The sequence below is a fragment of the Petaurus breviceps genome, unplaced genomic scaffold, assembly GCF_028583685.1.
Source record: "Petaurus breviceps papuanus isolate PSGF00001 unplaced genomic scaffold, PetGlider_PUasm1.0 79, whole genome shotgun sequence".
NCBI lineage: Eukaryota > Metazoa > Chordata > Mammalia > Diprotodontia > Petauridae > Petaurus > Petaurus breviceps.
Window position 1 is genome coordinate 32293873 of NW_027186523.1, and position 27619 is coordinate 32321491.

Below are 27619 nucleotides of genomic sequence, written 5' to 3' on the forward strand. Positions count from 1 at the left end.
AAGCACAATTCCATAGGATTTATGGTAAAACTCAGAGTGCAGATTAGATTGAAGCTTTTTTTTATCTTGGACTTGGCTAATTCAGGGAATTTGTTTTGCATAATATACATATTTGTAATTTTGTTTGTTTTGCCTTCTCAGTGATTAGGGCAGTGGAAGGAGGGAGGGAATGAATTGAAACTGAAAATAAAATAAAATTTTAAAAAATTGATGTTTTTTTAAATTGAGGATTAGCTGGACTTAACCAGCTCTCCACTTTATTGACTGCCCCCTGTCTTGTTTCAGGGCACCAAAAAAAGATCTCAATTGGATCTAGAGCTTGAGATTGAGAACATGGGTGCTCACCTCAATGCCTATACATCCAGAGAGCAAACAGTATATTATGCCAAGGCCTTCTCAAAAGATTTGCCAAAAGGTATTTATTTTTTGTATTTACAAAATTCTGAAAATATTTCTTGAGGGGTAATATATTTCTTTTGGGGTTCATTACTTTCCATTTCCATTTTTGCATGACAGCTTTAGAAGAATAGAATTGTAGAGTTGGAAAAGATCTTAGTAGTCTTCTATTCCAACCCTCCTTTTGAATGGATGAATGCTTTACAACATTTCTGATAGTCATCTGCATGAATACCTCCAACTATGAAGAACTCACTGTCTTACAAGACAGCTGACAGCTCTGAAACCTACCTCCTTATAATTTCTACCAGTGGTTCTAGTTCTTCCATCTCAGCAGAATTAGTCTTATCCCTGTTCTTTAAGACAACTCTTAGACTTTTTCAGCACCCTTATGTCACACATTCCTTGTCTGATTGTCAGTGTAAATATATTCAGCTTTTTCAAATTATTTTCATATCATGCAGTTTTGAATCTCATCACCATAGTTGTCTCTCACTTTGGGGTGTCTTGTTGCCAAAGGTCCCTTCTAAAATGTGGCACCTAGAACTAACACAGCATTCCATATACATTCTAATCAAGGCTGAGTGAGACCTCTACTTCCCTAATTCTTATATTTGGTCACTTGAAACCAAATTACCTTTTTTTGACTCCTGTTTCTCATTATTAACTTACACTGAGCGTGCAGTCAACTAAAATCACAAGTCTTTTCATATAAATTTCAATCTAGCCGATATTTCCTCAGCTTGTTCTTAGATAGTTGTATGATTAATTACAAAAGCTATTCATTGTTGATCTTTATTGATAGAGGGAGTTCTCAGCTGGCATTTTTCTGTTCCAGTGAAACCATAGGTCCAGATACAAAATAGAAACATTTGTTAAATAATGAATCCTTTCCCCATTTTTTTTTTCTGTAAACAGTAACCTTTGGTTTACATTTTATTAGGTGCCTTGGGCACATATTATATTCTACTTAGCTGTTTCTTTTTTTTGCCTAGCACCAGATAGCTTTGATGACAATCATTTTTTTTCTACCAGATTTATTTCATTAATATAGAAAACTCCATTAAGGAATCTCATTCTACCAAAGTATTTTGTCATCCAACTTAAGAGTCTTACAGTGTGGCCTAGGGGACTGAGAGGTTAAGTAACTTGCCCATAGCTAGTATATAACTTGCTCACATAGCTAGTATATTTTAGAGACAAATTTGAATCCAGGTCTTTCAGATTCTTAGGATGTCTCTCAAAAACTAGACCATCTTCTATTAATGTAAAAATTGTAATTCTTGAATTTTTTCTTGTTTTTGCTAATAGCTGTAGAAATTCTTGCTGATATAATACAAAATAGTACATTGGGAGAAGCTGAGATTGAACGTGAACGTGGAGTTATCCTCCGAGAGATGCAGGAAGTTGAAACCAATTTGCAGGAAGTTGTTTTTGATTATCTTCATGCTACAGCCTATCAAAATACTGCCCTTGGACGGACAATTTTAGGGCCAACAGAAAATATAAAGTGAGTATATTCAGTTCTGCTCAGTATTTTGTGATGATAGGAAATAATTTGGTAAGTCATTAGTCATGGGCTGCTTTAAGAGGGTCTTGTTCCTTCCATGCTTGGATCTGTGAACTTTAGATATTCCAGATTTCATGGTTTAATCATCTTATAATCATGAAAATGTAACTATATATTAGTTTGCTGCACTTAATCCCAAATTACTCCCTAATTAATGTTTGTTGAATTGGCACTTAAGTTTACAAACCCTTAAAATTTTGAAGAATCAGTTATTAGGTAGGATTTCACTTTGAGTCAGGGCTGCTCATGGGTATAGATGAGAAATACAGATGCCTCTGCCTTTTTCTTTAGTATGAAGTCTGACAGTTGAGATGCTTCTTTCTACATATGTGGAACATGTTATAGGATACCTTCAAGGGCATATTGGAAGTCAAAGGTATTCCACTTTTCTTTCTTTTTCCGCTTTCAGATCTATAAACCGGAAGGACTTAGTGGAATACATAACAACACATTATAAAGGTCCAAGGATTGTGCTTGCTGCTGCTGGAGGTAGGTGATCAAAGATGTAAAGTATTTGTTATGTTTTTGTGTCCATTTCATTAGGGCTGTTTCCCATGGTTTTTTATATTAGTTTAAACTGGTTGGGAGGTACCCCCAATTTAGCTCTTCATTTAATAGCTAAGTTACTAAGTCTATAAAAGCCTAAGGTAGAGGAAAGGGGAAATGGAGTACATATTTCAGTCATTTTGAAAAATAAAAACTTTTTTGTGTGTTTTAAACTTCCGTTATAGTTATAGTTATAGAACAAATTAACTGTTTCCAGGTAGTACAGTTAAGAACCAGAGAAATAGTGGGATACATTTTTGCTTGGAAGGTAGTTTAATCTCTGGAGACTTTTAAGTTTATTTCTCTAGCAAATATTTTTTGAGCATCAGCTTTTGACTTCTTTTGAATGAACACTTTTTATTAAACTTGCTCTCAGCAAAATGTGGAACTGGTCATTGTATCATCAGGGTAGGTGGGTGGAAAATACTTGAAATTTCCATTGGAAACAGCAGATAACTGAATGCTTAGACATGACAATAAAGCTCCCTGAAATTTGGTGCTATTTGTTTGGTAGCATAGGGACAGAAAACACTGAATCACTGTAGAGCAAAGGCCTCCCTGTTACATTGTTTTCCCCCATCTATTTTGAGTTAACTGTGAAATGCTTTTTTTCTGCTTTTGCAATTTTTCCAGTTTTCCCTGTTTATTCTAGATTGTAGTTTTCTTGGGGGTTAGAAGTATGTCTCAATTTATCTTTGTGTTCCTGATACTTATTATTTAACCTTGCATATACATCATTGGGAGGGAGACTCAGTTAAATCCAGTACCCTGCTATATGCAAGGCACTCTGTCAGGCTACAAAAAAGACAAAAACAAAATATCCCCTCCAGTTAGTAAACATTTCTTAAGTGTCTTCTATGGGGAGATAAATATGAAAAGAAATGCAGTCCCTGCCTTCAAGGAGTTTACTATCTGATAGGGGAGGACTACACACAAAAGGAAAGTGGAAGAAGGGATAGGAAGGGAAGGTATTAAAGGAACATGATAGAGAAGTCTAAAGGAATGCAGCCTGGTGGGAAATGAAGAGGTGACTGGCCTGAGTGTGCTCCTTCCGTGGAGGTTCTGACCTTAACTAATACTGGAGGTTATAAGATGTACATAAATAAAAAAATAAATATGAGGTAATTTGAAGAGGGAAAAAGCACTAATAACTGGGAGTATTGGACATCTTCACTGAAGAGTTAGTAACTAAACTGAACCTTGAAGGAAGACAAGCTTCTAACAGGCAAGTATGCATTTCTGGTATTGGGGACAGAGGCAGGAAACAGGATGCCAACTTTAGGCAACAATTGGCAGTTCAGTTTTGTTGAAAGACAGTTCATAAAGAGTAATATTAAAGAAGGAGTGTGAGAACTGGAAAGGTTCAAGTTAGATTGTGAAAAGCTTTAATGCCTGATTGAAGCATCTGCATTTTATTTTAAAGTAAGTGGAAAGTCAATGGTTCTGAACAAGGGAATGATATGGTCAAAACTGTACCCTAGGAAGAGGACTTTGGCACTTGTCTGGGTATCTTCCCTTCCCACCCCCCTTTTCATCTTCCTTTTATATGTTATCTTCCCCCATTAGATTGTAAACTCCTTGAGGGTAGGGACTTTTTCATATTTGTATCTCCAGAGCTTAGTACAGATCTTGGCACATGATAAATGTTTACATAGCAGGGGTTATTTTGTTTTTGTCTTTTATCCTTTGTAGCCTGGCACGTAGTAGGCTGTTGAATTGAACTGAGTCTCTTTTCCAATGAAATCACCAATCTTTTGTGTGAAGGATGTATGGAAAAGGGATAGACTAGAAATAGGAGATCAATTAGGGGTTTTTTTTAATGGTCCAAATGAATGAAGATGAGAGCCTGACCTTGGGAGTGGTTACATGTGAATGGAGAAAAGGGGATGGCTAGAACAGATCTTTCAGAAGTAGAATCTGAATTGACTTCTGATTATATAATAGTGGGTGAGGGAAAGGAAATAGTCATGGGTGACAGAGAAGTTACATTGTGACTGTTGACTGTGACTGATTAACTGGTGAGTTGTTATTGCCCTGGATAGGGATGAAATAGTATTAAGGAGGTATTTTGAGGGAGAGATGATCCTTGGAAATGTTGAATTTGAGATGCCCGTGGGACAACCAAGTGGCAGTGTCTATCAGGCAGTTGGTGATATGAGATTAAAGTTCAGGATAAAGATTAAGGCCCATGTTTTCTGTCAGTGTGGAGAGATGGTTTCATGAGTTACTGTGGTCAAAAAACTTAGCACCTAATAGTCAACCTTTTGGTGATGATCTTTTTTCCGTTTTTAACCAGGGTCTTAGTGTAACTGTAATTTAAGTTACTAGATTTTCTTTGTTTTCAGATTGGGACAGATAAGTAGTGGGGGGTGGAGGGAGGTGTCTACCACATCCAGTTAAGGGTGCTAATTTTGGTATAAATGTTTCTTTATCTATTGAGAACTATATAAATGCAAGCAACTCTTCAGGCTCTCCCTGAGTACCTTATACTACATCTGCTCTCCATTTCTCTGTGATTTAATTTGTAGACTGACTGTTCTTGTAATATCTCAGGTTACAATTTTAAAAACAATTGTATGCAGAGTTACATTACCTGGTAGATACTTCTGAATGGTTGTATGTAAATTGAATTTTTAAAATTAAATATAATTTCTTAAGCTTAGATGCCTTTGAAATTTATTCTATACAGAATTTGTGGTAAAGCAAGAAATCTTAGGATTTAGTTTAATGACTTAAACTGTATACATATTAAGATATTGTCTTTTTGTTTTAGGAGTGTCTCATGATGAACTGCTTGACTTAGCCAAGTTTCATTTTGGTAATTCTTTATCAGCACATGAAGGAGAAATACCATCATTGCCTGCCTGCAAATTTACAGGAAGTGAGGTAAATTCACAAGCCACCTAAACCAGAAATTTACATTGATTTCCTTATAATATCAGTAAATATATGTATATAATATAGCTAGTTAGTTAGCTAGTCAGATAGAGCTATCTAAGTTTTCATTAATAGGAATCATAAATGGGGACTTAAGTCCCAAATCAGCAAGAAGCATTTATTAAATGCTTACTGTGTGCCAGGCATTGTGCTAAGTGTTGAGAATACAAATATAATAAAAAAGACAGCTCATACCTTCATGGAGCTTAGTATAATGGGAGAAAAAAACCCATAAAAAGGAGCTGGAAATAGGGGTGGAGAGTAGGGAGGAAGCAGTGTGAAGGTACCCAGTGTGGGTGCCTGGTGGTATGGTGTTAAAGTCTGGGAAGTCAGAAGCACAGCACAAGTTGAAGAATGAAAGTTGGCTGGCTTGGGCCCCTCCCAAAAATGGAGGTCCCGAGAGGAACTTGTCAGTGGGAGATTGGGGTCAGCATAGAAGAGGGAAATGCTGGGGTGACATTGCAGATCAGCCATGGTAGTGAAATCTGGAAAGACAGGAGAACACTCAGGTGGAAATAGCTAGAATGCGGTGGAGAGCTTCAGGGCAGTCAATATTTTTGCTTTGAACTGTAGAGTCAGTGTGACATCATTTATAACAAAATCATTTTTTTGATCTTTGATCAGAACTGTTCTGTGTTTTCTAGAGTGAGGTTTTAAAATCTTCTCCTACTGCAATTCACTTATATATTAGGTTTGCTCACAACTGAGCTCTCTTTACCCCAGAGCTTTGCCTTTGGTTTATACTCATAGCAGTAGCAAACAGGTAAAAAATACCTTCCAGTCTCTACTCTTGATGACAGTGGCAGGAACCAGGTTCATTAGGGGGGGACCTTGGCGAAGAGGTGAATCATTTTTCTCTGTCAGCTTTAAGCATCATTGGTCAGGTTATATGGAGATGAGCATACTTTTTCCAAGCTTTGCTATCTTTTGATAGCTAAAAGTGGATAAAAGTGAGTGTGAGGTGATACTTAGATGCGTGTGTGTATGTAAACATATACATACACTTAAGTATATATGTACATACACACAGTCCTCAACTTTCACAGAGGTAACATTCTTAGAAAATGATGTAGAAGTAAAAAATGTGAATATTGATACATTGAACCTATGGGAAATGGAGGTGTTAGGTTCCTGTGACAACTAAAAACTATAATGTTTTGCTAGAGATTGCTGAAAATCCACTTTTCTGCATATAATTCTTTTTTTGGTCTTTTTGGAGGGGGAAAGGGAGGGCAATTGGGGTTAAGTGATTAGCTCAAGGTCACATGCTAGTAAGTGTTAATTATCTAAGACTGAATTTGAATTCAGGTCCTCCTCATTCTAGGACTGGTGCTCTGTTCACTGTGCCACCTAGCTGTCCCCATATAATTCTTTATAACAAAACATTAATTCTTAAAATAAGCACTTTTCCTAACATGGTAACCATAAAATAATCCATAAAATGTAGAGGAAAGAAAGAAGAAGAGGGAGGGGCAGGGGCTGCAGTCTCCAAAGAGCCCCAAAATAAAAAAGAGAAAGGGGGAACCTGTCATCTCTAATCTCCCTTTTAGCTTTAACTGTTCCCTGGTAAAAAGCACATGCCTTGGGGTGAATCCTGGACCCCAGTCCTGCCCCAGGGTAGTTCTGCCTGTCCTGGGAAGACACACAACTGCTGAAGTCATGGAACATATTTGGACTTGTATTTTACATGCTCTTAGCTAGAGTTGTTTTTTCTTATCTTAATCTTAACTAGATTCGTTTGAGGGATGACAAGATGCCTTTGGCACACATTGCCCTTGCCATTGAAGCAGTTGGTTGGTCTCACCCAGACACAATCTCTCTCATGGTTGCAAATACTCTGATTGGGAACTGGGATCGCTCTTTTGGAGGAGGAATGGTGAGTGACCCTAAAGGTAATTTTCAGTTTTATATAGAGTTGATTTAAGACTATGCTTCGAAGGGTCAATCCTTTACTTCTTTATATGATAGAATGGGTATTATGAATTTTGGCATTTAAAAAATTAGACCTGCAAGCTGTGTAAAATTTGTTTGCTACTTTAATTATTTCTATACTTCTAAGTCAGTTGTGATTTAAGAGTCTGGAACTGGTATTTTCAGCTCAATGGAAAGCACTTTCTGCAAAGGAAAGGTAATAACTAATAGTTCAAAATAGTAAATTTCATTTGAATTTAACAAACATTTATTAAGCACCTACTCTGTACAAAACACAGTGTTAGGGATTAAAGATATATAAAGACAAAAAGGAAACAATTCTTGCTTCAAGGAGCTTACATTACAACTTCTGCTATGGCATATATGTATTTAAAGCTTATTTGAGGAATGAGGATTTTGAAGACAGTGATACCATGACAAAAGTAGTATATATGTGGTTTTTGCCCAGACATCTATGTTCTGTCTATAATTCATAGTTTTAGAGAATTGCCTAGAGACTCTGAGAGGTTAAATATCTTGCCTATCATTGTATAGTTGTATGTGTCAGGAGCAAGACTTAAAGCCAGAATTTTATGATTCCAATGCTGGCCTTTTATTTTCCGTGGGATCTTATCTATCAAATATTTTGCTTTGCAAAATGTGACCTCCCAATGTGTTGAATCCAAATTTTCTTCTACTGTCATAACATATTATTTGGTTTAAAAGTATAATTGAGAGGGAATAGAACCAAGATGGCAGAGTAAAGGCAAGGACTTGCCTGAGCTCTCCCAAATTCCCATCCAGATAACATTAAAATAATGCCTCAAAATGAATTCTGGAATGGCAGAACCAGCAAAAGGACTGGTTGAAGCAGTTTTCCAACTTAAGACAACTTAGAAGATTGGCAGTAAAGGTCAGTCTCACTGGGGTGAGAGTGGAGCACAGGTCACATCCAGCAAGCCAGCAGCAAGCCTTGGGAGTGACTGAATTGGTGGCTGTCATGGCTTCTGGAGTTCTCAGTCCTCAGACAGCTGGTCAGAAGGAAATTACAAGGAACTTTTTGCTAGTAATGGGAGCAGGACTCTGTAGCATGGGCCATAAGCAGTCACAGGGCGAGGAAGACTAACAGGAACAGAGTCACAGTTACCCAAGTCAGAAAAGTGTGCTTGTGGTTGCTCACAGACCAGAGAGCAGTGATCATACCTCTTCTTAGATCATACCACCTTGGAAAACACCCCCCAACCCCTGAACTAGCTCTGAACATAGCAGCATGAAAAACCTGGGAACAGACCCCAATTAATGAGCAAACAGTAGCAACAAAAAAAGAACCTGATGGTAGAAAGTGACTATGGTGACAGGGAATATCAAAATACAAACTCAGAAGAAGACAACAAAATCAAAGCAGCTACATGTGCAAAGTGTCAAAGAATGTGAATTGGTCTCAGGCCCTGGAAGAACTCAAGGGATTTTGAAAATCAAATAAGAGAGGTAGAGGAAAAATGGGGAAGAGAAACAAGTGATAAAATCACGATAAAGAGTCAACATTTTGGTAAAGGAGGCACAAAAAATTCAGAAAAAAAATAGCGTCTTAAAAAACAGAATAGACCAGATGGTAAAAGATGCATAAAACTCCACTAAAGAGAAGACCTTGAAAAGCGGAAATGGCCAAAAGCAAAAGGAGATACAGAAATTCACTGAAGAAAATAACTCCTTGAAAAGGGGAACTGGCCAGTTGAAAAAAGAGGTACAAAATCTCCCCGGAGAAAATGATTCCTTAAAAGTTAGAATTGGGTAAGTGGAAGCTAATGACTCCATGAAACATTAAGAAGTAATAAAACAAAATTGAAGAATGAAAAAAATAGAAGAAAATATGAAATATCTAATTGGAAAAACAACTGACCCAGAAAAAAATCAGGGAGAGATAATTTTAAGAATTATTGGACTGTGAAAGCCATGATAAAAAAAAAAAGATCATGGAAGTTATCAAAGAATCCTGCTCTGATATCCTAGAATTAGGGGATAAAGTAGAAAATGAAAGACTCTACCAATCACCTCCTGAAAAGAGATTCCAAAACAAAAACTCACAGGAATGTTATAGTGAAATTCCAAAGCTCTCAGGTCAAGGGGGAAATATTGCATAGTCAGAAACAAATATAGAGCAACAGTCAGGATAACATAAGATTTAGCAGTTTCTACATTGAAGGATCAGTGGACTTGGGGTATGATATTCTGGAGGGCAGAGGTGCTAGGATTGGAGCTACGATTATGACCAAGAATCGCCAATCGCAAAATTGAGTATAATCCTTTGGGAGGGGGGATGGATATTTGATGTTCCGGAACAGAAGACTTTCAGGCGTTCCTGATTAAAAAGACCAGAACTGAATACAAATTTTTATTTCAAATAAAATACTCAAGAAAAGCACAAAAAGATAAACAGGAAAGAAGTCAGAGGAATGCAGCGAGGTCGAACCATTTACATTCCCGTGTGCGAAGATGACGCTTGTCAGCCCTAAGAACAGGTAGAAGAAATGTACGTAGAGTACATTAGTGTGAGTTGACTTTTATATGCAAGAAAAATAAGGGGTGAAAGAAGGGATGGGTTGGGAGATGGGTAAGGGAGAGGTAGAATGGGTTAAATTATTTCATATATGAAAGAAGTACAAAACATCTTTTACAGTGGAGGGAAAGATTGACTGGTGAGCAATACCTGAACATTAGTGTCACTGGAATTTACTTAGAGAGGGAATAACATACGTATTTATTTGGGAATAGAAATCTATCTTACGATAAGAGGAAAGGGACAGGGAGGGAAGATGATAGAAGAGAGGGCAAATTGGGGGAAACAGTGGTCAGAAGTAAAACATTTGTGAGGAGGGACGGGGAAAAGGAGAGAGAGGGATAAATAAGAAAAAAGCAGGATGGAGGGAAATACATAGTAATCATAACTCTGAATGTAAATGGGATGAACTCACCCATAAAATAGAAATAGATAGCAGAGTGGATTAAAAACCAGAATCCTGTATGTTGTGTACAAGAAACACACTTGAAGCAGGTAAGGGACTGGAGTGGAATATATTATGCTTCAGCTGAAGCAAAGAGAGCAAGGATGACAATCATGATCTCAGACAAAGCAAAAGCAAAAGTAGATCTAATTAAGAGATAAGGAAGAAAACTGTCTTGCTGAAAGGTACCATAAGACAATGAATTGTATCAATACTAAACATATGCTGTAAATGGTATAGCATCTAAATTTTTTAAGGAAAAGTTGAATGAGTTACAGGAGGAAATAGACAATAAGATTGTAGTAGTAGAGGATTTCAAACTTTCTCCTCTCAGAACTAGATAAATCTAACCAAAAAATAAACAAGAAAGACTTTTAGGGGGTGGGTAAAATTCTGGAAAAGTTAGATATGATAGATCTCTGAAGAAAAGTAAATGGGAATAGAAAGGAATATACCTTTTTCTCAGCAGTACTTGGCACCTACACAAAAATTGACCATGTATTAGGACATTAAAAACCTCACAATCAAATGTGAAGAGCAGAAATAGTAAAACATCCTTTTCAGATCATAATGCAATAAAAATTACATTCAGTAATGGGCAGTGGAAATGTAGATTAAAAATGTGAAATTAAATAAATAAATTAAATAATCTGATCCTAAAAAATAAATAGGTCAGTAATAAATCAAAGAATCAATAATTTCATTAAAGAAAATGGCAACAATAAGACAACATGCCAAAAATTATAGGGGAAAATTTTATATCTCTGTTTACATTGGTAAAATAAAGAAAGAACAGATCAGTGAATTGGGCGTGCAACTAGAACAAGAACAATTTAAAAATCCCTAATTAAACACCAAATTGGAAATCCTGAAAAATCAAAGGAGAGATGAATAAAATTGAAAGTAAGAAAACCATTGATCTAAATGAAACTAGAAGCTGGTTTTATGAAATAAAAAACCAACAAAATAAATAAACCATTGGATAATTTGATTAAATTTACCGTCTAGAAGAAGGGGAACTAGCAAAAGAGCAGTTGGAGAGGTAGGAGGAGAACCAGGAGAATGTGGTGTCATGGAAAAGAAGAGAATTGTCAACAGTACTGAACTGTAAGATACAGGGAGTCTCAAAGCGACCTTTTGAGAGAATGATTTCAGTAAATGGAAACAAGATAATTTCAAGGAGTTTAGGAGTGAGTACTTTAGTTTGTGAAGAAGTGGAGACAAAGAATACAGATTATTCTTTTTGGAAGTTTGGCAGTAGAGGAGAAGATGATAGGTTTAGAGGATATACGTAGGTCAAGGAAAAACATTTTTTATTTTTATGCTAACAAAGCTCTTTGTGGCCTTTCAGTAATTTTAGTGTTATTTCTTCCTACAGAATTTGTCTAGCAAGCTTGCCCAGATGACCTGTCATGGAAACCTCTGTCATAGCTTCCAGTCCTTCAATACTTCCTACACAGATACAGGACTGTGGGGACTCTATATGGTTTGTGAGCCAGCTACTGTTGCAGACATGATACATTTTGTTCAAAGAGAATGGTGAGAAAATAATACCAGAGAAATGAGTTTAAATCTTGTTGGGGCTTATCAGTTAGGTTTAAAGTTTTTAATTTACTGAATTGCTAATAATGTTGTTACATTTCAACAATTTGTTGAAGAACTAAATTTGGTGGGAAGATCTAAGCCAGATTTTAAGGATTGCCTTTTGTTTAGGCAACACCTAGTTTTTCTTGTAAAATGAACCAGTTTTCAGATAGTTTAAAAAGCAATTAATGTAATTTCTTATTTATCTTGCCAGGTCTGAACTAGTTAGATCTGGGCGGTAGGCATTTGATTAGTGATAGATGTATTATTTTTGTTTCATTTTTCACCTCCAGATTTTTCTCCCTGTACTCCTAGACTAAAATGTCACTTGTTACTTACCGGGTTTTCTCAAACCTTTTTAAAGTATTTCTAAAGATAGCAGCTTTAGCCAGTTTTTAGGAGATCCAGACGTTTCTAAAGAATGCCTTTGAGAAACAGTGATCTAAGTATATTAAAAAATACTATTTCCAAGCTTGATTTGCTAGTGATCTTTGGAAGGGGGAAAATGACAAACATTGAACAGCACAGGACCAGACTTCTATGAAATAGTCCTCTAGTCACATCCATTTAAACTGACAAAAACTAGCAATTAATTACTACTATTTGTTTTCAGCTTGTTCTGAATATACCTAATTCTGTCATGGTCTAGTTCTCATCTTTTCACCTTGTTCACAAAGATAAAAGGAGAGAGAGGCTTTGTTAGAATGTAGGTCATCTTTGAAGAACTGAGGGACTGTAACTGTAGAGCATAATCTACTCTTAGACTTATTTTGGTTAGTTTTCTTGAACAGCTTTTTTTGTTTTTATCTTTTATTCTTTTATATAAGATATGACTTATAGGGGAAGGGAGGGTAGAAGGAATATATTAAAAAATGAAAGTGATACAAAAAAGTGATATTTATTGATCTACCATTCTTTAGTAGGAAAATCAACCTTATGACCATTATAAATCATAAGGTTAGTATGGCATGACTTGTTCTTTCAAGTCATAGAGGCACTTTGTGATCATTTCTTCCTTTTCTACATGTTCACTAATTTTCCCTTTAATGATGTAATCTAGAAGTTAGCCAGGGATTAGAGTCAAGCTCCTTGTCCTATAGTTTGCTTATTCCACTCTACTTTTTTTTTTACTTGAACAATATTTGAGTTCCACCAGTCCTATGGTACTTTTTTGATTTTGATATCTTGCAGATAACTAACAGTGCCTCATCAGTGACTTCTACAAGTTCTGCCAGTGTCCTAGGATGTAGTTCGTTTGGGCCTAGTCATTTAAATTTATGGCAGCTAGTACTCATACTACTTATCTTGGGAAACAATTTACTTTTACTTATTCTCCAAAAACAAGCTAAATATAATCATTATATTCTGCCTTCTGTCTTTATTATACTATCCTTTCCATCAGTTAAAAAAATCCTAACTTTTTTGTGTTCTTAGCATTACTTGCCCACCTCAGCTCATGCTGAACCTTTGTCTTTATCCTCCTTTACAGACCCCTGCTTCCATCTTTTGTACATTTAAAAATCTAAGTTGATCTCTGCGCAACCATATCAATCTCTTGAGATAGTTCTTTCTTTCATCTGAATTAATTCTTTGTGCCTTCAGAATTTTTGTGAACTTCTCCACCCCTCCAGGGTTAAATTCCTGTATAGAAATTTCATATTGTGGGATCCTTCCCATCTTTTTCTTGAACCCTTTCAAATTTTATTTCTAAAAGATGAGTGCGTGTCAAATTCTGCCCATCTTTACTCTCCTTTATCATACATTCCGAAATGGAGCAGTTACTTTCTCCAAGGTGCCCTTATTTGTGCTCTAGCAGTGTTTCTCCTTATTTGTGAGAATCAGAGCCAGAAGTGGTTCCTCTTGTTAGTTCTTTAACCATTTCTAGTATGAAATTATCATCAAAGCCAATAAAAAAATTTAATAGCGACTGTGCTTTTGAGGGAATGGAAGCTCTAGCAAAGGAAGGATTTCACTTAGTTGGATGTCTGTGTAACAGGCTAATTGACCTGTCAGGCTTGTTTTTACTCCCCCCTCAACTCCTGTCTATCTCTTCTTTGTGTCTGGGTCAGAGGTTCTTAACCTGGACTCTTGTGAATGTTAATGACATTTTGATAACTTTATTTCATTATTATGGATTTTCTATTTAAAAAATTTTTGAAAAGGGGTCCATAGGCTTAACCAGACCACCAATGGAATCCACGACACAACAAAGATGAAGACATTCTGTTCTAGTCCAACCCCTCAATTTATAAATGAGAAAGCTAAAATTCAGAGCTGAATGTCTCAAATCAGTTTTTGAGAAACGGGTTCAAGTCTAGAACCAAGTCCTTTTAAACTTCCTAGCTCAGTGGCTTTTTCACTAGAAGAAACTACTTCCCAGCTGCTAGCTAGCCCACTGTAATTTCAACTACTAGACTCTTTAGTATTCACATTTGACAGATGAGGAAACTGAGAAATTGTGATATGGTTACTTAGCTAGTGTAAGAGGTTAGGTCTTCCTGACTCGGTGTTCTATCCACTACATGTTAGTACCTCATCTTCTCCCAAATGCTTTCCACCATGCTTTTGGGATCTCATTTGGATACAATAGGTTTGCAAAGCTCTCAACATAATTCTCTCATTTATTCTTCAGCATATCCTTGTGAAGTAAAGGTATCTGTCACAGGTAGCATGTGAACCCAAGTTTCCTAGAGTTTTAAATTCATTGCTTTTTTACACCATTATCTCCATGTTGCTACTGCACCCTCATTTTACGTAATCCATCCAGAAGTTTTCCATTCCACCAAGTCTCAAATTTACATCCTTGTGCCAATTTACCTTGTTAATAAACCCCATGAGGTATGTGTTTTATTCAGTTTCCAGGCATCTTTACTGCATTCTTTTGATTAGATTTCCAAGCCCCTGGGTAGTTTTATTATTATCAAACCTCTCCATTAAGTATACTCTATCTCTGGCCAGAAGCTTGTCATTATTTTAATGGTCTAGGAATCCAAATCCTGTTTTCACATACCAGTCTTATAAGAGGTTTTCAGTTTTCTTGCCCCAGACTCTGTATCCTTTTCTTTTGGAAATCTTTGTGCTCACCTGAATCACCAGAAGTGGGGAATAGCCTTCCTGAGGGTAGCAAGGTTCTCAGCCCCAGGGAGTAATATCAGACTCCTCTCCTGGGGATGTGATTTTTTTTTAAAGCATATTAAAGTAGATATTAAAATACTGCTTGTGTCCCATGACAATATATTCTTGCATTATTTGTTTTATGACACATTCTAGGGTGATATAAAAACTGATTCGAAGTATTTGTTATTTATTCACACTATTTAGGATACGACTCTGTACAAGTGTCACTGAAAGTGAAGTTGCCCGAGCTAAGAATCTTTTGAAAACAAATATGCTGTTGCAGCTTGATGGTAAGACTGAAGGCTGGAATTTTATTTTTATTTGGGGTGTGTTTTAGTTAAATAGAATTTTTATTCTTTAAATAGGTTCAACTCCAATCTGTGAAGATATTGGTCGGCAAATGTTATGTTATAATCGGAGAATTCCCATTCCTGAGCTTGAAGCGAGAATTGATGTAAGTTCTTAGATCTAAAGAATTTCATTTGCCTAAAACAATTTTGATTACTCTTTTGAAATTTGATATATTGTCTCATTAGATCAGGGTCCTTTAATAAGCAGATTAAAAATTTTACCGAAAAAATTCTGTCCAGAGCTTCAAATTCTGTTCAGCTTCAAAGCAAGTATTTCTTGTTTTTACTATAGGCAAATTCAGATGTTACATCATACCTGGTTTTCTTCCTCTTGTAGGCTGTTGATGCTCAGAATATACGCAATGTATGCACAAAATATATTTATAACAAACACCCTGCTGTAGCTGCTGTTGGTAAGCCTTTCTTCCCAATTTTTTTCTAGAGAGGGAACTAGTATTAATTATGTTTTAACTTATTTCTTTTAAATCTTTAGGTCCCATTGAGCAACTACCAGATTATAACAAAATCTGCAGTGGCATGTATTGGCTTCGGGAATAATAAGATTTTAATCAAATGACTTTGAAAATGTTATTTACAAAACCCGAGAAATTCAAGCTGTTCATCCAACAAGAAATCAAAATGTTTTTGGAACCTAGAAGGAAAATGTGAGGTGGCTTTTGTACTTTTAAAAGGTAATTACAAATAAGGAAACCTTTCAGATTCTCAGAGACTGAAGTTTTCTGTAATAGTAAGGAAAGGAAAGTGTAATTACCACCAGCTTTTGTCAGTAGAAGAACTTGTCAGTAAGCTACAAACACAGATTGGAAACACCAATAGAGTTTTTATAAGTTTAAGAATGAAAATTTATACAGTATTTGCAGTTTTATTATAAAAACAAACACAACAAAGATTGTCAACTTTAGTCATTTCTTGGCGCGGCTAGCATTCATCACTTGTTCTTGAGCAGCCTTTTTTGCTTTTACCATTTCAACAAGTTCCTAGAGAAGGAAGTAAGAAAGGTGAAAAGCTGAAACTTTAAAACTCTGCTGCTATTTAAGAATTTCAGGGAGATTTTTGTGGGGATAATATGCAATATTGTTTATACTTTTCATTTACTGTTCATGACCTCCAAAAAGATCATTAGAAGAAATACAAAGAGGTTTTGCAGGTTTAGATTTAATAAATTTGCTGTTGTATTCCTGCTTATGGGTAAAATAAGTTTTGGTCTATAGTATAACTATATAGTATATATATTTGGTCTATAGTATATAATATATATATTATATAGTATATAAACACATCTTTTTCTGATAAAATTCAAAAAATATTTAAATGCCTATTGTGATAATCCCCTCCTAAAAATTTTAATTAAATTTTTTTTTTGCCTTTTTTTTGGGGGGGGGCAATTGGGTTTAAGTGATTTGCCCAAGTCACACAGCTAGTTTTTTGTGTTAAGTGTCTGAGGCAGTATTTGAACTCAGGTCCTCCTGACTCCAGGGTCAGTGCTCTATTCACTGCACCACCTAGGCGGCAGCGCCCCCCCCCCCCCCCAATCCCTTTTGGAGCTTTACAGATGAGAACTTGAATGGCAGTGGACAATCTTAAAGTTGAGAAGCCACTTTGATCTTAGGATATTCCCTGGAAAGCCATCTAACTTAGGGCCACATTTTAAGCTATTCTTCATAATACCAACCAAAGCCTATGCTGTACTGACGTAGTCTTTGAGAAACCAGGGCTACCTTTCTGCTACAGTGAGATACTAGAGAAGGACTTTTAAAATCTACAAATATTTCTTAGAAAAAGTAGTTTCTGGAAGGTGGTACCACTGACATGATGCTCTTCACTGTACAAGCCCCAAAAGACATGTTGTGACAATGTTATTTTACCATAAATGATATATCTTTGTAATGACTTTGTTGTTAGTGCCCTGAAGCCTAACCAACAAGAAAGAGTATGCAATTTTACGTAGAATAAAATTTGTGAATTGATTTACCCACACCCACACTCTCTCTACCTTATATCGTTTCATACAGTCCTTTTTTGATCGTCCAGGCACTGCAGAAGCTATTTTTTCCCATCTCTCAGGTGTATTCACAGGATATGTCTTCAGAGCTTGTTCTAAAAGTTTTTGTTCTTCAGTTGTCCAAGGTGTGAAATCTGTACATGGACCTAAAAAAAAAAGTTATTTGGAAAAACCTTATAGGATGATTTGCTGGAATATTATGGTCAGAGATTTTTATCTCCTAGATTAATTTTTATTTACTAAAAGGATATTATTTACATTTTTATATATGCAATTATAAATAAAAACATAAACCTATTTTTGGCTTGGTTTTAGATACTTTTATTTCGTATATCCCTGCCCCACCTTTAAAAGTTAAAGAAACTAAAACAAAATTTATTGCCTAAAAAAAAAATTACTTGCCTATATAAATAAAATTATACAAATAAATTTTTGCCTATACAAATAAAATTACTTGCAGCTGCTAGGAGAAAAAAAAAGTGCCTCACTAGAAGGAATTCCAGTATTAAGTTCTTACCTGGACTATGTCAGAAACTTCCTAAAGAATTTTTTCAGTGTTCACTATAAAATTAATACAGTTTGTCTTAAATTGACAGAGCATTGATTAAATTGACAGGAAAAATCTTTCTTTCCAGATACACACTAGGTAGGGGAAAATGTCAATTGCCTTTTTTCTTAATCTTTAAGTACGTCCGAGAGGAAAAATTAGAACCCTTAAACTCTGTATCCCAATGACTCATGTGAAAAAAGTAATTTACAAGTCTAGAGAAATCTTACATTGGAAAATAAGCTATAGTAATTCTCTAGTGTTAAAATAACCTATTACAAAAATAAAACTATCATTTGAAAGGGAAAAATAAACATTCAATCTGCTTATATCCAACTCCCAACTACCCCCCCCCCAAAAAAACCCCATTAAGTAAAAATCTGCAATGAACTTATAATTGCATTGCATTTTTCAATCATCTGAACATTTTTTTCTCCTAATATAGTAACTATTCCTAGAACTTAAGAGATTTTGGTAGCCTGGAGATGGAGATGTACCTATCAATTATTTCCCACCTAATGAAAAAAGGAAAAAAAAAAGTTACCTTCAAACCGCTCTGAGGGAGCTGCGCTGTCTGACTGAGGCACAACTCCATGTTCCTTTTTAAATTTATCAAAAGCTTTTTTGTTTATGTCATCTTTTTGATGAGGGTCTGAGGGGAAAGAAAAGCTTTATTTACATCCTGACACTTTACAATTCAATGCTCATGCAACAATGAATTCTCACCTAGATTTTAATTTACTTGAGGTACTTAATACCCCAAATCAAGCTGTTTTCCCTTAATGATTTCACCAAAAGTTTTATTAAATACCCAGTTTCTGAAGACTCTTTGCCTTGCTGATGACATCTTTTGCAGTTCTCTTTATTCCAGAAGAAGAGTGCAGGTTCATATAATTGGCAATAACTTCCCACCTATCACAAGATAAGAAAACAGCAATATTGTTTGGGGTTTTACTGTAAGTGAAAACTATTTACGGTATTACACCAAACTGGACAATCTGGCTTAAATTACTACTATTACTTGCAACTTGGCACTCAAAGGTTTTGATTTTTATATTCTACAAAACCTAAAAACCTACTAAAACAGTGTTTTAGTGCTGAACAAAATCTTAAGACAGCATGTATTATTTTTATGTAAATAAATAACACATTTGTGTATGCTGTCATAATAACTGTATAATTTCATTTAGAATGTGAACAGAAGGGTCTTAATTGGCTATCTATCTGACTAGGGGGCCAGCTGTGAAGAAAGCCTCTTCAGTTTTGAGAAGTGAAACAGCATTAGATGGAAAAGTCTCTTGCTAATGAAAAGAAAAAAATTATATTTATTTATTATATTAAAAATTATATATATTATATATATAATTTATGTATATATAAACAAAAGGTCTTTGGTGGTATAAACCAAAAAATCTATTTATCATGAATGTTAGGTCTAATGAGAAATTAGTATGAAATATTTAGTATAACAAATATTAACAAAGACAGTTTAGAAGTCACTGGAATTTTGTTTATGAGAACACTGCCTATTTTGGAATAGACTCCAGGTAGGTACAGGATGGGTAAATCTAGGTTCATGTCAAGGGAACTGCTTGAATGTTCTTGGTCTACACCTATATGGATTAAGAAACCAGAGTACTAAAGTATGGAGTCTCACTGCTAGGTCCTAGTTAGTGTATTTTGAATAGTATTTTAATACAAGAGGTACCTTGAATTAGTTCCAGCAGGGAAAAGATTCACAGCTTTAATTAGTAACTGCAAGTCATCTTCTGACCAATTTTTACTGCTACCGCCACCTCCACCAGTTGATTTCTCAGTACTCTTAGATGCTTGACGTATTCGAGCCTCAGCTTCCTCCTTCTCTTTTCGTATTTGCTCATTTATTTCTTCTATCTGCATGAAGGAAAGATAAAGATCCCACTGTTTAAAACTAATAGTAATACTAGACAGTTTCTGGTGTAGACTTAAGGTAAACTATTTAGTGCTACCCCCACCATAATCCCAGGTTTCCAACATCATCTACCATGCTAATTCCCAATCTGTCAACACCCCTCATTTGCTTTCCATAAACTTGCTCCCAGGCAAAAGGGAACTTATGGAAATGTGCTTCTAGACAATTATAAGTTGTGTGCTCTCGTCTACAGTTATTTAGGCCTCTCTCTAAGAGTTTCCAAGAGTCTCTCTCTACAATCTTTAAAAATTAACTGCCTCATATTTTAATGAGATAAAGGCCATTCAGATTGTGTCATCTCATGTTCTAGGTCCTTAATCTATCCTCCCAACTCTTCCACAAATCTCAGAGAAATGTCTCTTAATGCCCATTAAAACTAATCCTAGCACTGGTGCTATTAATCTAATTCTTTCTCAAAACTAAAGGAATCTTGTACCCACATATTTATATACTTTCTCTGCATCTTTGGTCACCAGCCTCTACATTGCCCTTTTAAAATGCACATATTCTACACAATGCTATGATTCCATCCAGCCTTCCCTCCCCTAGCTGTATATATTCTTTATGGCAGTTCAAGGCTCATTCTTATCTAGCATTATCTCCTTTAATCAGCCTCATCTCACTTTACTCAAGAACCCAAACTCTAATGCAGCTATTCTCCCAGCCCTCTGCTCCATGGCTTAGTAGTTCTGACTTTTTTTTAAAAAGTCCTCTTTCCTCTTTAACACCTCTTCTGTCTTAGCTTTCTCAAAAAACTGCCTTCCAACTTCTTTATTAAACAATTCTCTGGCTCCCTTACTTCCTTTTCTGACTAAAGAAAATGCAGTACTTACTGTACTGTGTTGTATTGTTTTCAGTTGTTTTCAAGGGCAAGAGAGCTAGCCTTGGAGTCAGACTTCAGCTCAGGTTGTCTCTAGCACAAACTAGGCAAGTCAATCTCAAACAAGTATTTACTATTGCACCTATATGCCAGCACTGTATTTGGCACTGAGCATAAAAAGACAAAAATAAACCATCCTGGCCTGTGAGCATACATTTTCTCAGTGCCCCAGGCAACTTTTAAAGGCTATAAACTGAAAAGTTGTTGAGATGCACTGATAGTAGGACTCTCTTTGCCAGAAGTTCCCAACATCAATGAAATAACAGGCCTGGGTTAAATTTTTTTTTTCAAAATTTTTTTTTTCTTCTTCTTAGCATGAGTATAAACTCTTTAATGTCTGGGATAATTTTAGGTACTTCTTTTGGGGCATGGTAACATTGTGGGAAAAGTACTAGATTAGGAATCAAAAGACCTGAGCTCCCTACTGTGGGCAAGTCACTTACCTTTTCTAATCCTAGTTACTCTCCAGTACTTTAATGGCTTTTATTTTACCACATGAGGGGTTAATGGTGAAGATTACAATCCCCACCTCATCCTATGCCACTCATCTATGGCATCCCCAAAATCCTCCCCAGTGTGTCTGGGGGAAAAAGGTATGAGAGAGGGAAAGGTCCTTGATCTCTTTTCCACTGCATGAATGTCAGTGATACCTGCAGGCTGTCCACAGTTGTCAATATAAATGAATAACCTAGTTTTCTCATCATGTATCTTTTAGATGTCCTTTATATGCTGCTGCTTCTGCAAAATTCTTTGTTGATAGTATACTGCCATCTACCCACTGTCTTCCTCCCCCCTCACCCTCTTCAATTATCATTCGTGTGACCTACAGCTTTTAGTCTTTGAACACCATGGAACTGCATGGCTGCTATCTTGTATAGCATTGCTGAAATCAAAGATGGGAGTGACTGCAGAGGTCATCTAATCCAACCAGTAAAAATCCAAACAAGAATTACCAATAAGCCATCAAGCCTTCCAAGCTAGGGGAACAAAAGATTTCTATATTTAAAACTTAAGATCCCTGTGGCAATTGGTTTTTAAGGAAATGTCAAAATACCTGGATGACTTGTCTTGATTTAATAAATATTATGATTAACTTTCATACCTAATTTTTTGTCTGTGTTTAGAAGATTTTTTTTTTTGGCAGAAAATACAGGTTCATATCTAGTAATCAAATACTACATCAGTTTTGAAATCATCAGAAGAGTATTTATGTTAAAAATAGAGAACTTTGATTTAGGGAGATGAATGAATTAATTAAAATTTCCCAAAAGCAATCAAGCCCCCTCATATTGAAGTCTGGATCCACTTTTCCCCCCAGATATATTTATCTATAAACAAGATTCTATATGCATGTGTATACCTACACTTAATGAAACAGTAAACCAATTTAATATGAAATATTAAATTACTTGATGTAAATATTAAATAAGCGGCTTATATGGATAACAGACTTATTCATTTAGTTTTCCCATGTAGACAGGTTGAACTCTTCTAAGCCATTTATATGAAATGACTTAGATATGTGTGTACACATACATATATAAATAAAATCTTGTACAGGCAAGTATATATGTTGCTATTATACATATATATGCTTGTGTATGTGTGTACATAAACATACATATATGCTGTTTCTATCAGACTTTCTTTGCATATAACTGATTTATAAATCTCAGCTGATCTGTTTACTTTTACTTCCTCATGTAGCAAATATATATTTATATGTGTATATATATATATAAAAAACAAGAAGCTCTACTATATTCCAAAGTTAACTAATGATATTTACAGGATTTTTTAAACTTTGGTGCAATTAGCACTGTTATCTGCAAAAAAGGAACATTTAGAGGATTGCTCCATCCCTTTTTTTTTTTTAAAAGCAATTGGGGTTAAGTAACTTGCTCAAGGTTACATGGCCAGTTACTTTGTATGGGTGTTAAGTATCTGAGACTGGAACCGATCCTGATCTCCCGACTCCAGGGCTGGCACTCTCACTGTACCACCTGGCTGCCCGCCAATTTTTTTTTTTTTTGCGTTTTGGAGGGGGAGGGGGAAGATAGGGCAATTGGGGTTAAGTGACTTGCCCAAGGTCACACGGCTAGTGTTAAGTGTCTGAGGCTGGTGCTCCATCCCTTTTTGAACCAGACATTCTATATGCCATTGGAAAACAGCTTTGACAAGTATAAGTCGCTCCTTTCTGTGTTTTGGAGAGTCAGTAAACAAAGTTATCTCCATTGTTAAATCGTTAAAGGAATCTCATGATTTTGACATGTACAGGGGGGGGGGGCCACTTAAAGGCATTTGGCATTTAAAGCAGTATTTTATCCTTTTCATACCTTCACCAAAGATACCCTCCATGACTGCTCTCAAAGATTTTGTACAGATAGGAAATTACCATTTGGATTGGCAGTTATTACTATTTTCTGTCATCTTTTGGGGGGTAATAAGGTCCATGATTTTTTCCAAGCATTTGGAAACTGGATTCTTATTTTACCTCTGCATTTTCTGCCAAGCAAAATGACCTTTGCACTGGAAATGATAGAACAAAAATAGCTAACAAGGAATTGCTATCCAAGGCACAGTAAGAGTCTGGAATTCAAGTTACCTGGCCCAAATGAACCACATCTTTGGATATTTAAAAAATTGGCTGGCTGATATCTGAAAGATTGTTGAGAACAGAAGTGGTATTGCTAGATAGCACAAGGGTAAACACTGCTCCAATTTTCAAAAAAGAAGAGAACAGTTTGCAAACTAAAGGCCAATGAGTATCTTCAGTGAATAACTAGAAAAAGCAGCAATCACAGAAAGCCTGACTACAACAAAAACAGGTCATACTAGACTAAATGTATTTCCTCTTTTGGCTGTTAGTAAGCAAGTAGGTCAGGGGCCCCTAAACAGTCTTCTTACATATTACTCTCTTCATTTATGCCTCTATGGTTCAGTCATTTTAGTCTTTTTCCCTTCACAGTGCTTTTGCCCTGGCTATTCACACACCTAGAATAATGCATTATTTCCTCATCTATGACTCTTAGAATCCCTCTCTTCTTCCAAGGCTTAATTCAAGGACCATCTCCTGAAAGGCCTTTTCCCAGGCGTGAGTACCTTTCCCTTTTATGATTATATCTATTTTGGAGGTAATCAGTTATATGCCTATAAAGGTACACATACTGTTTCATGTATATCTACATGGACGTATTTTTTACATACCATGTTTTTGGTTTTTCTTTGTGTCCCTTAGCACAGTGCCTGACACAGTCAGTGCTTAATTGATGGAATATAATTTAACTAGAGTTTAGCAAAGCATCTGACAAACTGCCTCATATTATTCTTGTAGAAAAGATGGAAAGATGTTGACCAGAAAATAATACAACTAAACTGCAAAGTGGCATAATGGCTGAGCTCAAAGACTAGTCATTAAGTGCTTAATGTTAACTTGGCAAGTTTACTGAAGCATCCCAGGGATCTGTGCTTGACCTGGTGCTATTTCACATTTTCAATACTAACTATGCTCATTGTAAGTTGCACAAAGCTCAAGGGATAGCTGACATGATGGAAATATGATTCAGATTTAAAAAGTTAACTTCAGGGTCAGCATATGGAGGAGGTCAAGAATATGGGGAAGGTCAGACAGCAATTTGTCTGAAAAAGATCTGGAAAACTACAAGCTCTCAGCAACATAATAGGGCAGCCCAAAATGCTAATGTGATTTTTTTTTTCCAGCTGTTTTAAGAGGCAAAGTACTGTGTCCTGTTCAAGCTACGTATGCATTATTGTGTTCTATTCTCAGGGCCACATTTAAGAAAGAATGATGGTTGGCTGGTTGTTGTCCTTCATTCTCAAAAAGGACCAAAATGACATCACAATGTTAAGAATCAAGCTACAGTGTGTCTGACTGTGGCTGATCAGACCAATATGAGTTTGAAATCCTCTACTACAGATTGGGCACATTTGGGACGGATTTTCTAAATTTACGCATGCTGCATTTCTCTTTAGCTACTTCAATTCTGCTTTGCTCACAGAACACAGAGCCTTCTTTGTTGTGGTTATATTATGTTTCATGTATATGTATATGTATATATGTAAAAGAGTAAAGGAACTAGGGATATTTAGCCTACAGAAGAAATTTCAGGAGGTATATGAGCATCATGTTCAAGTATCTGAAAGATTTGTTCTCTTTGTAGTCACAGGGCAGAAACATGAGCAGTGGATGAAAGTGGCAAAGAAGCAAATTCAGGCTTAACTTCAGGAAAAACTTGCTTTTACATTTAGAGTTATCCTAAAGCAAAATAGACTTCCTTGAAAAGCCACAGATCCATCACCTCTCCACCCCTTCTCTAGCCTCATTAGAGGCCTTAAAGCACAGGCCAGATGATCCTTTCTTGGGTTAGGGTTTACTTTAAGGTAGGAGAAATGCCCTGTTAAGTTTCTGTGAGCTTTAAAATACCATGCTACCCTCAAAAATATTGCTTGTATCACAAACTTCTGTATATAACTGGTTTATTTCAGCTGCTCTAGCTGTTTTCTGTAGTGTTACTTTTACTTCCTCATTTAGCACTGTCAGGGCTGAGATATTAAAAGTCTTGAGTGTGGTGGCTCATTTCTCACTGTTGGAGAAAATAATTGGTCATAGAAATCTTAATATACCTTTTTTAACTTGTGTTTGTTTTTCTCCCATTTCATCCTGAAATGTCCTTGGGGTAAACTGGTTTAGGTGCATCCCTGGCCAAGTTTTCTTTTAAAACACCCTAGAGGTGATCCTGCTTATCTTATCCCCCTCCTGGGGTGATATTTCACTAAGTTCTACAACGCAGGAACCAACCCTGCCTTGAGCTGACCTCACTCTCATTTATCTTTTGGCTGAAGCATTTCCAGGTACTCTTGGTATCCTTGGGCAACTGATTTGTTTTGATTAAGCTTCCTCAAGAATGGTGATAGCCGGCACTGATATTTGTTTGCATTTTTCAGTGTCAATAATTTGTTTCAATATGTTCAGCTGGAGTTCACTCAAAAGGAGACCCTATCTTCTTGTTTGGATTCTTCTAATTTGGTATTGATTTTGATCTTTGCTCTCTAATGAATAAATGATCCGACTATACAAACAGCTCATTCAGAAATGACTCTCATATTCTTCATATCCCTTAAAGTATAGTTCATTTAATGTTTTCTGTGAGGTTATTTGTTGCTCACCCAATCGATGCTACACTGAACTCTCTTCTTGAAGGAATATTCATGATATTTAGGCATGAAGCTTTCATATACTCTATAAGCTTTTGATGTTTCTCATTTCTTAGTCCTGAACCATGTTTTCCAACTTTTTTTTTTGCAGCTTTTCTTATGTCCTCCTTTACAGAGAACTCACCAAGTATTACAATATACGTTTACTTTATATGGAGAGTATTAAGTTCTTCAGAGAATTCTTTCATGTCCTATTCTCTGAAACAGATGCTGATGCGTAAGATGCAGTTATCTTCCTGGTGGTCTTTTTGCAAATGTCCATCATGAGTACTGTTACTACAGAATGACCAACTATTTCCAGTTTCTTGTTGCCTCTGGATGAATGACAAATCAAACCCTTTAAATCCTTAACAGTCCTCTTCATGCCATTCTTTTATTTATCTCTAATTTCAACTTTATTTCATATCATGATTTCATTTAGACTGTGTTAGAATTTATATAATTCAGTTCCTCCATTAGTATTATCTTATTAGAATTTGTAATGAATGAAGATCTCACATCTTAAAATGTCCCAAAGTTGCTTTTTCTCCCACTTTTGGTCTCTTCCACTCCACAGAATGACATCAACAAAAGTGGTAAGATATAAAGATGGCCAAGTGTAAGAACCATACCACCCACAATAAGTCCCATAAATGGAATACAAACAGCATCAAGAAACTCAAGTTGACCCTAAGGTCCTAAGAAACATGTTTTGCTAAAAAGACTAAATGGGAACTGAAGAAGATGCAGGCCAACAATGTCAAAGCTGTCAGTTCCTGAGTGGAGGTCTTAGCATCAAGGTCCTCAAGAACAAGATCAGGCCCAGGATTGCCAAGACTACAGCCCCCTAAAGCTACTACCTAATATGCCAGCCCCACTACTGCTGCCAAACATCCAGGTCCCAAGATCAAACATGACTATAAGGTTACCACAACCACTGACCCTAAAGTTACCAAGCCCACTAAGTCTTCTGGCACCAATATCACCAAGTCCAATGATTCTAAAGCTCACTAACCTCAAGGTTGTCAAGTTCAATAATCCTAAATCAGCCAAACCAAAGATGCCAGTGCTAAGACCTTTGGGCCCAAGTTTACTACTCACAAAGCCTTCAAAATACATGCTTCAGGACAGGATTTGTTTGAATACTAAGCTATAATTTTCCTCACAGGGCACTATTATTATGTACAAATAAAAAGAAATAGTGAGCCATAAGGGAAAAAAAATTGAGTGTCAAAGGTGCTAATGTTTATTTACATAGTCTAAAAACTATGCTTCTTTATGCCCTCTCTCCCTTTTTTCTTTTTTTTTGCTTTTTGGAGGGCAGTTGGGGTTAACAACTAGTTACACAGCTAGTTTTTTTGTGTGTGGGTATTAAGTGTGTGAGGCTGGAACCAAACTCGGGTCCTCCTGACTCCAGGGATGGCACTTTACTCACTGTGCCACCTAGCCGCCCTCCTCTCTCCCTTTTCTACCACCATCCCTGCAGAAGTCAAACTTAGGGACATTCTGTACTTATGGACTAACCTGGCCAAAGGATTCATCACCAATTGGCCAAGCTTGTATAAATAGGAAAAAATGTTATTTTTAATGA

The 27619-nt window shown here is 36.1% G+C and overlaps 2 protein-coding genes across 3 annotated transcripts in view; one reads left to right on the forward strand and one right to left on the reverse strand.

Annotated features, from left to right (window-relative positions):
• LOC138175899 (mitochondrial-processing peptidase subunit beta) overlaps window positions 1-17733 on the forward strand; it is a 34796-nt gene extending 17063 nt beyond the window's left edge. For both annotated transcript variants that reach the window (XM_069106555.1, XM_069106554.1), the window contains 10 exons: window positions 286-415; window positions 1708-1906; window positions 2376-2455; window positions 5286-5398; window positions 7182-7325; window positions 11741-11901; window positions 15268-15353; window positions 15429-15517; window positions 15751-15826; window positions 15907-17733. In XM_069106555.1, the coding sequence (XP_068962656.1) occupies window positions 286-415; window positions 1708-1906; window positions 2376-2455; window positions 5286-5398; window positions 7182-7325; window positions 11741-11901; window positions 15268-15353; window positions 15429-15517; window positions 15751-15826; window positions 15907-15971 (1143 nt within the window). In that variant the 3' untranslated portion in view covers window positions 15972-17733. The remainder of the gene's footprint in view (window positions 1-285; window positions 416-1707; window positions 1907-2375; window positions 2456-5285; window positions 5399-7181; window positions 7326-11740; window positions 11902-15267; window positions 15354-15428; window positions 15518-15750; window positions 15827-15906) is intronic.
• LOC138175898 (dnaJ homolog subfamily C member 2) overlaps window positions 16277-27619 on the reverse strand; it is a 33366-nt gene continuing 22023 nt past the window's right edge. Inside the window, exons 13-17 of the mRNA XM_069106553.1 lie at window positions 19692-19876; window positions 18795-18895; window positions 18528-18635; window positions 17428-17582; window positions 16277-16411 (exon numbers count right to left, since the gene is read on the reverse strand). Coding sequence (XP_068962654.1) covers window positions 16337-16411; window positions 17428-17582; window positions 18528-18635; window positions 18795-18895; window positions 19692-19876 — 624 coding nt within the window. The 3' untranslated portion in view covers window positions 16277-16336. The remainder of the gene's footprint in view (window positions 16412-17427; window positions 17583-18527; window positions 18636-18794; window positions 18896-19691; window positions 19877-27619) is intronic.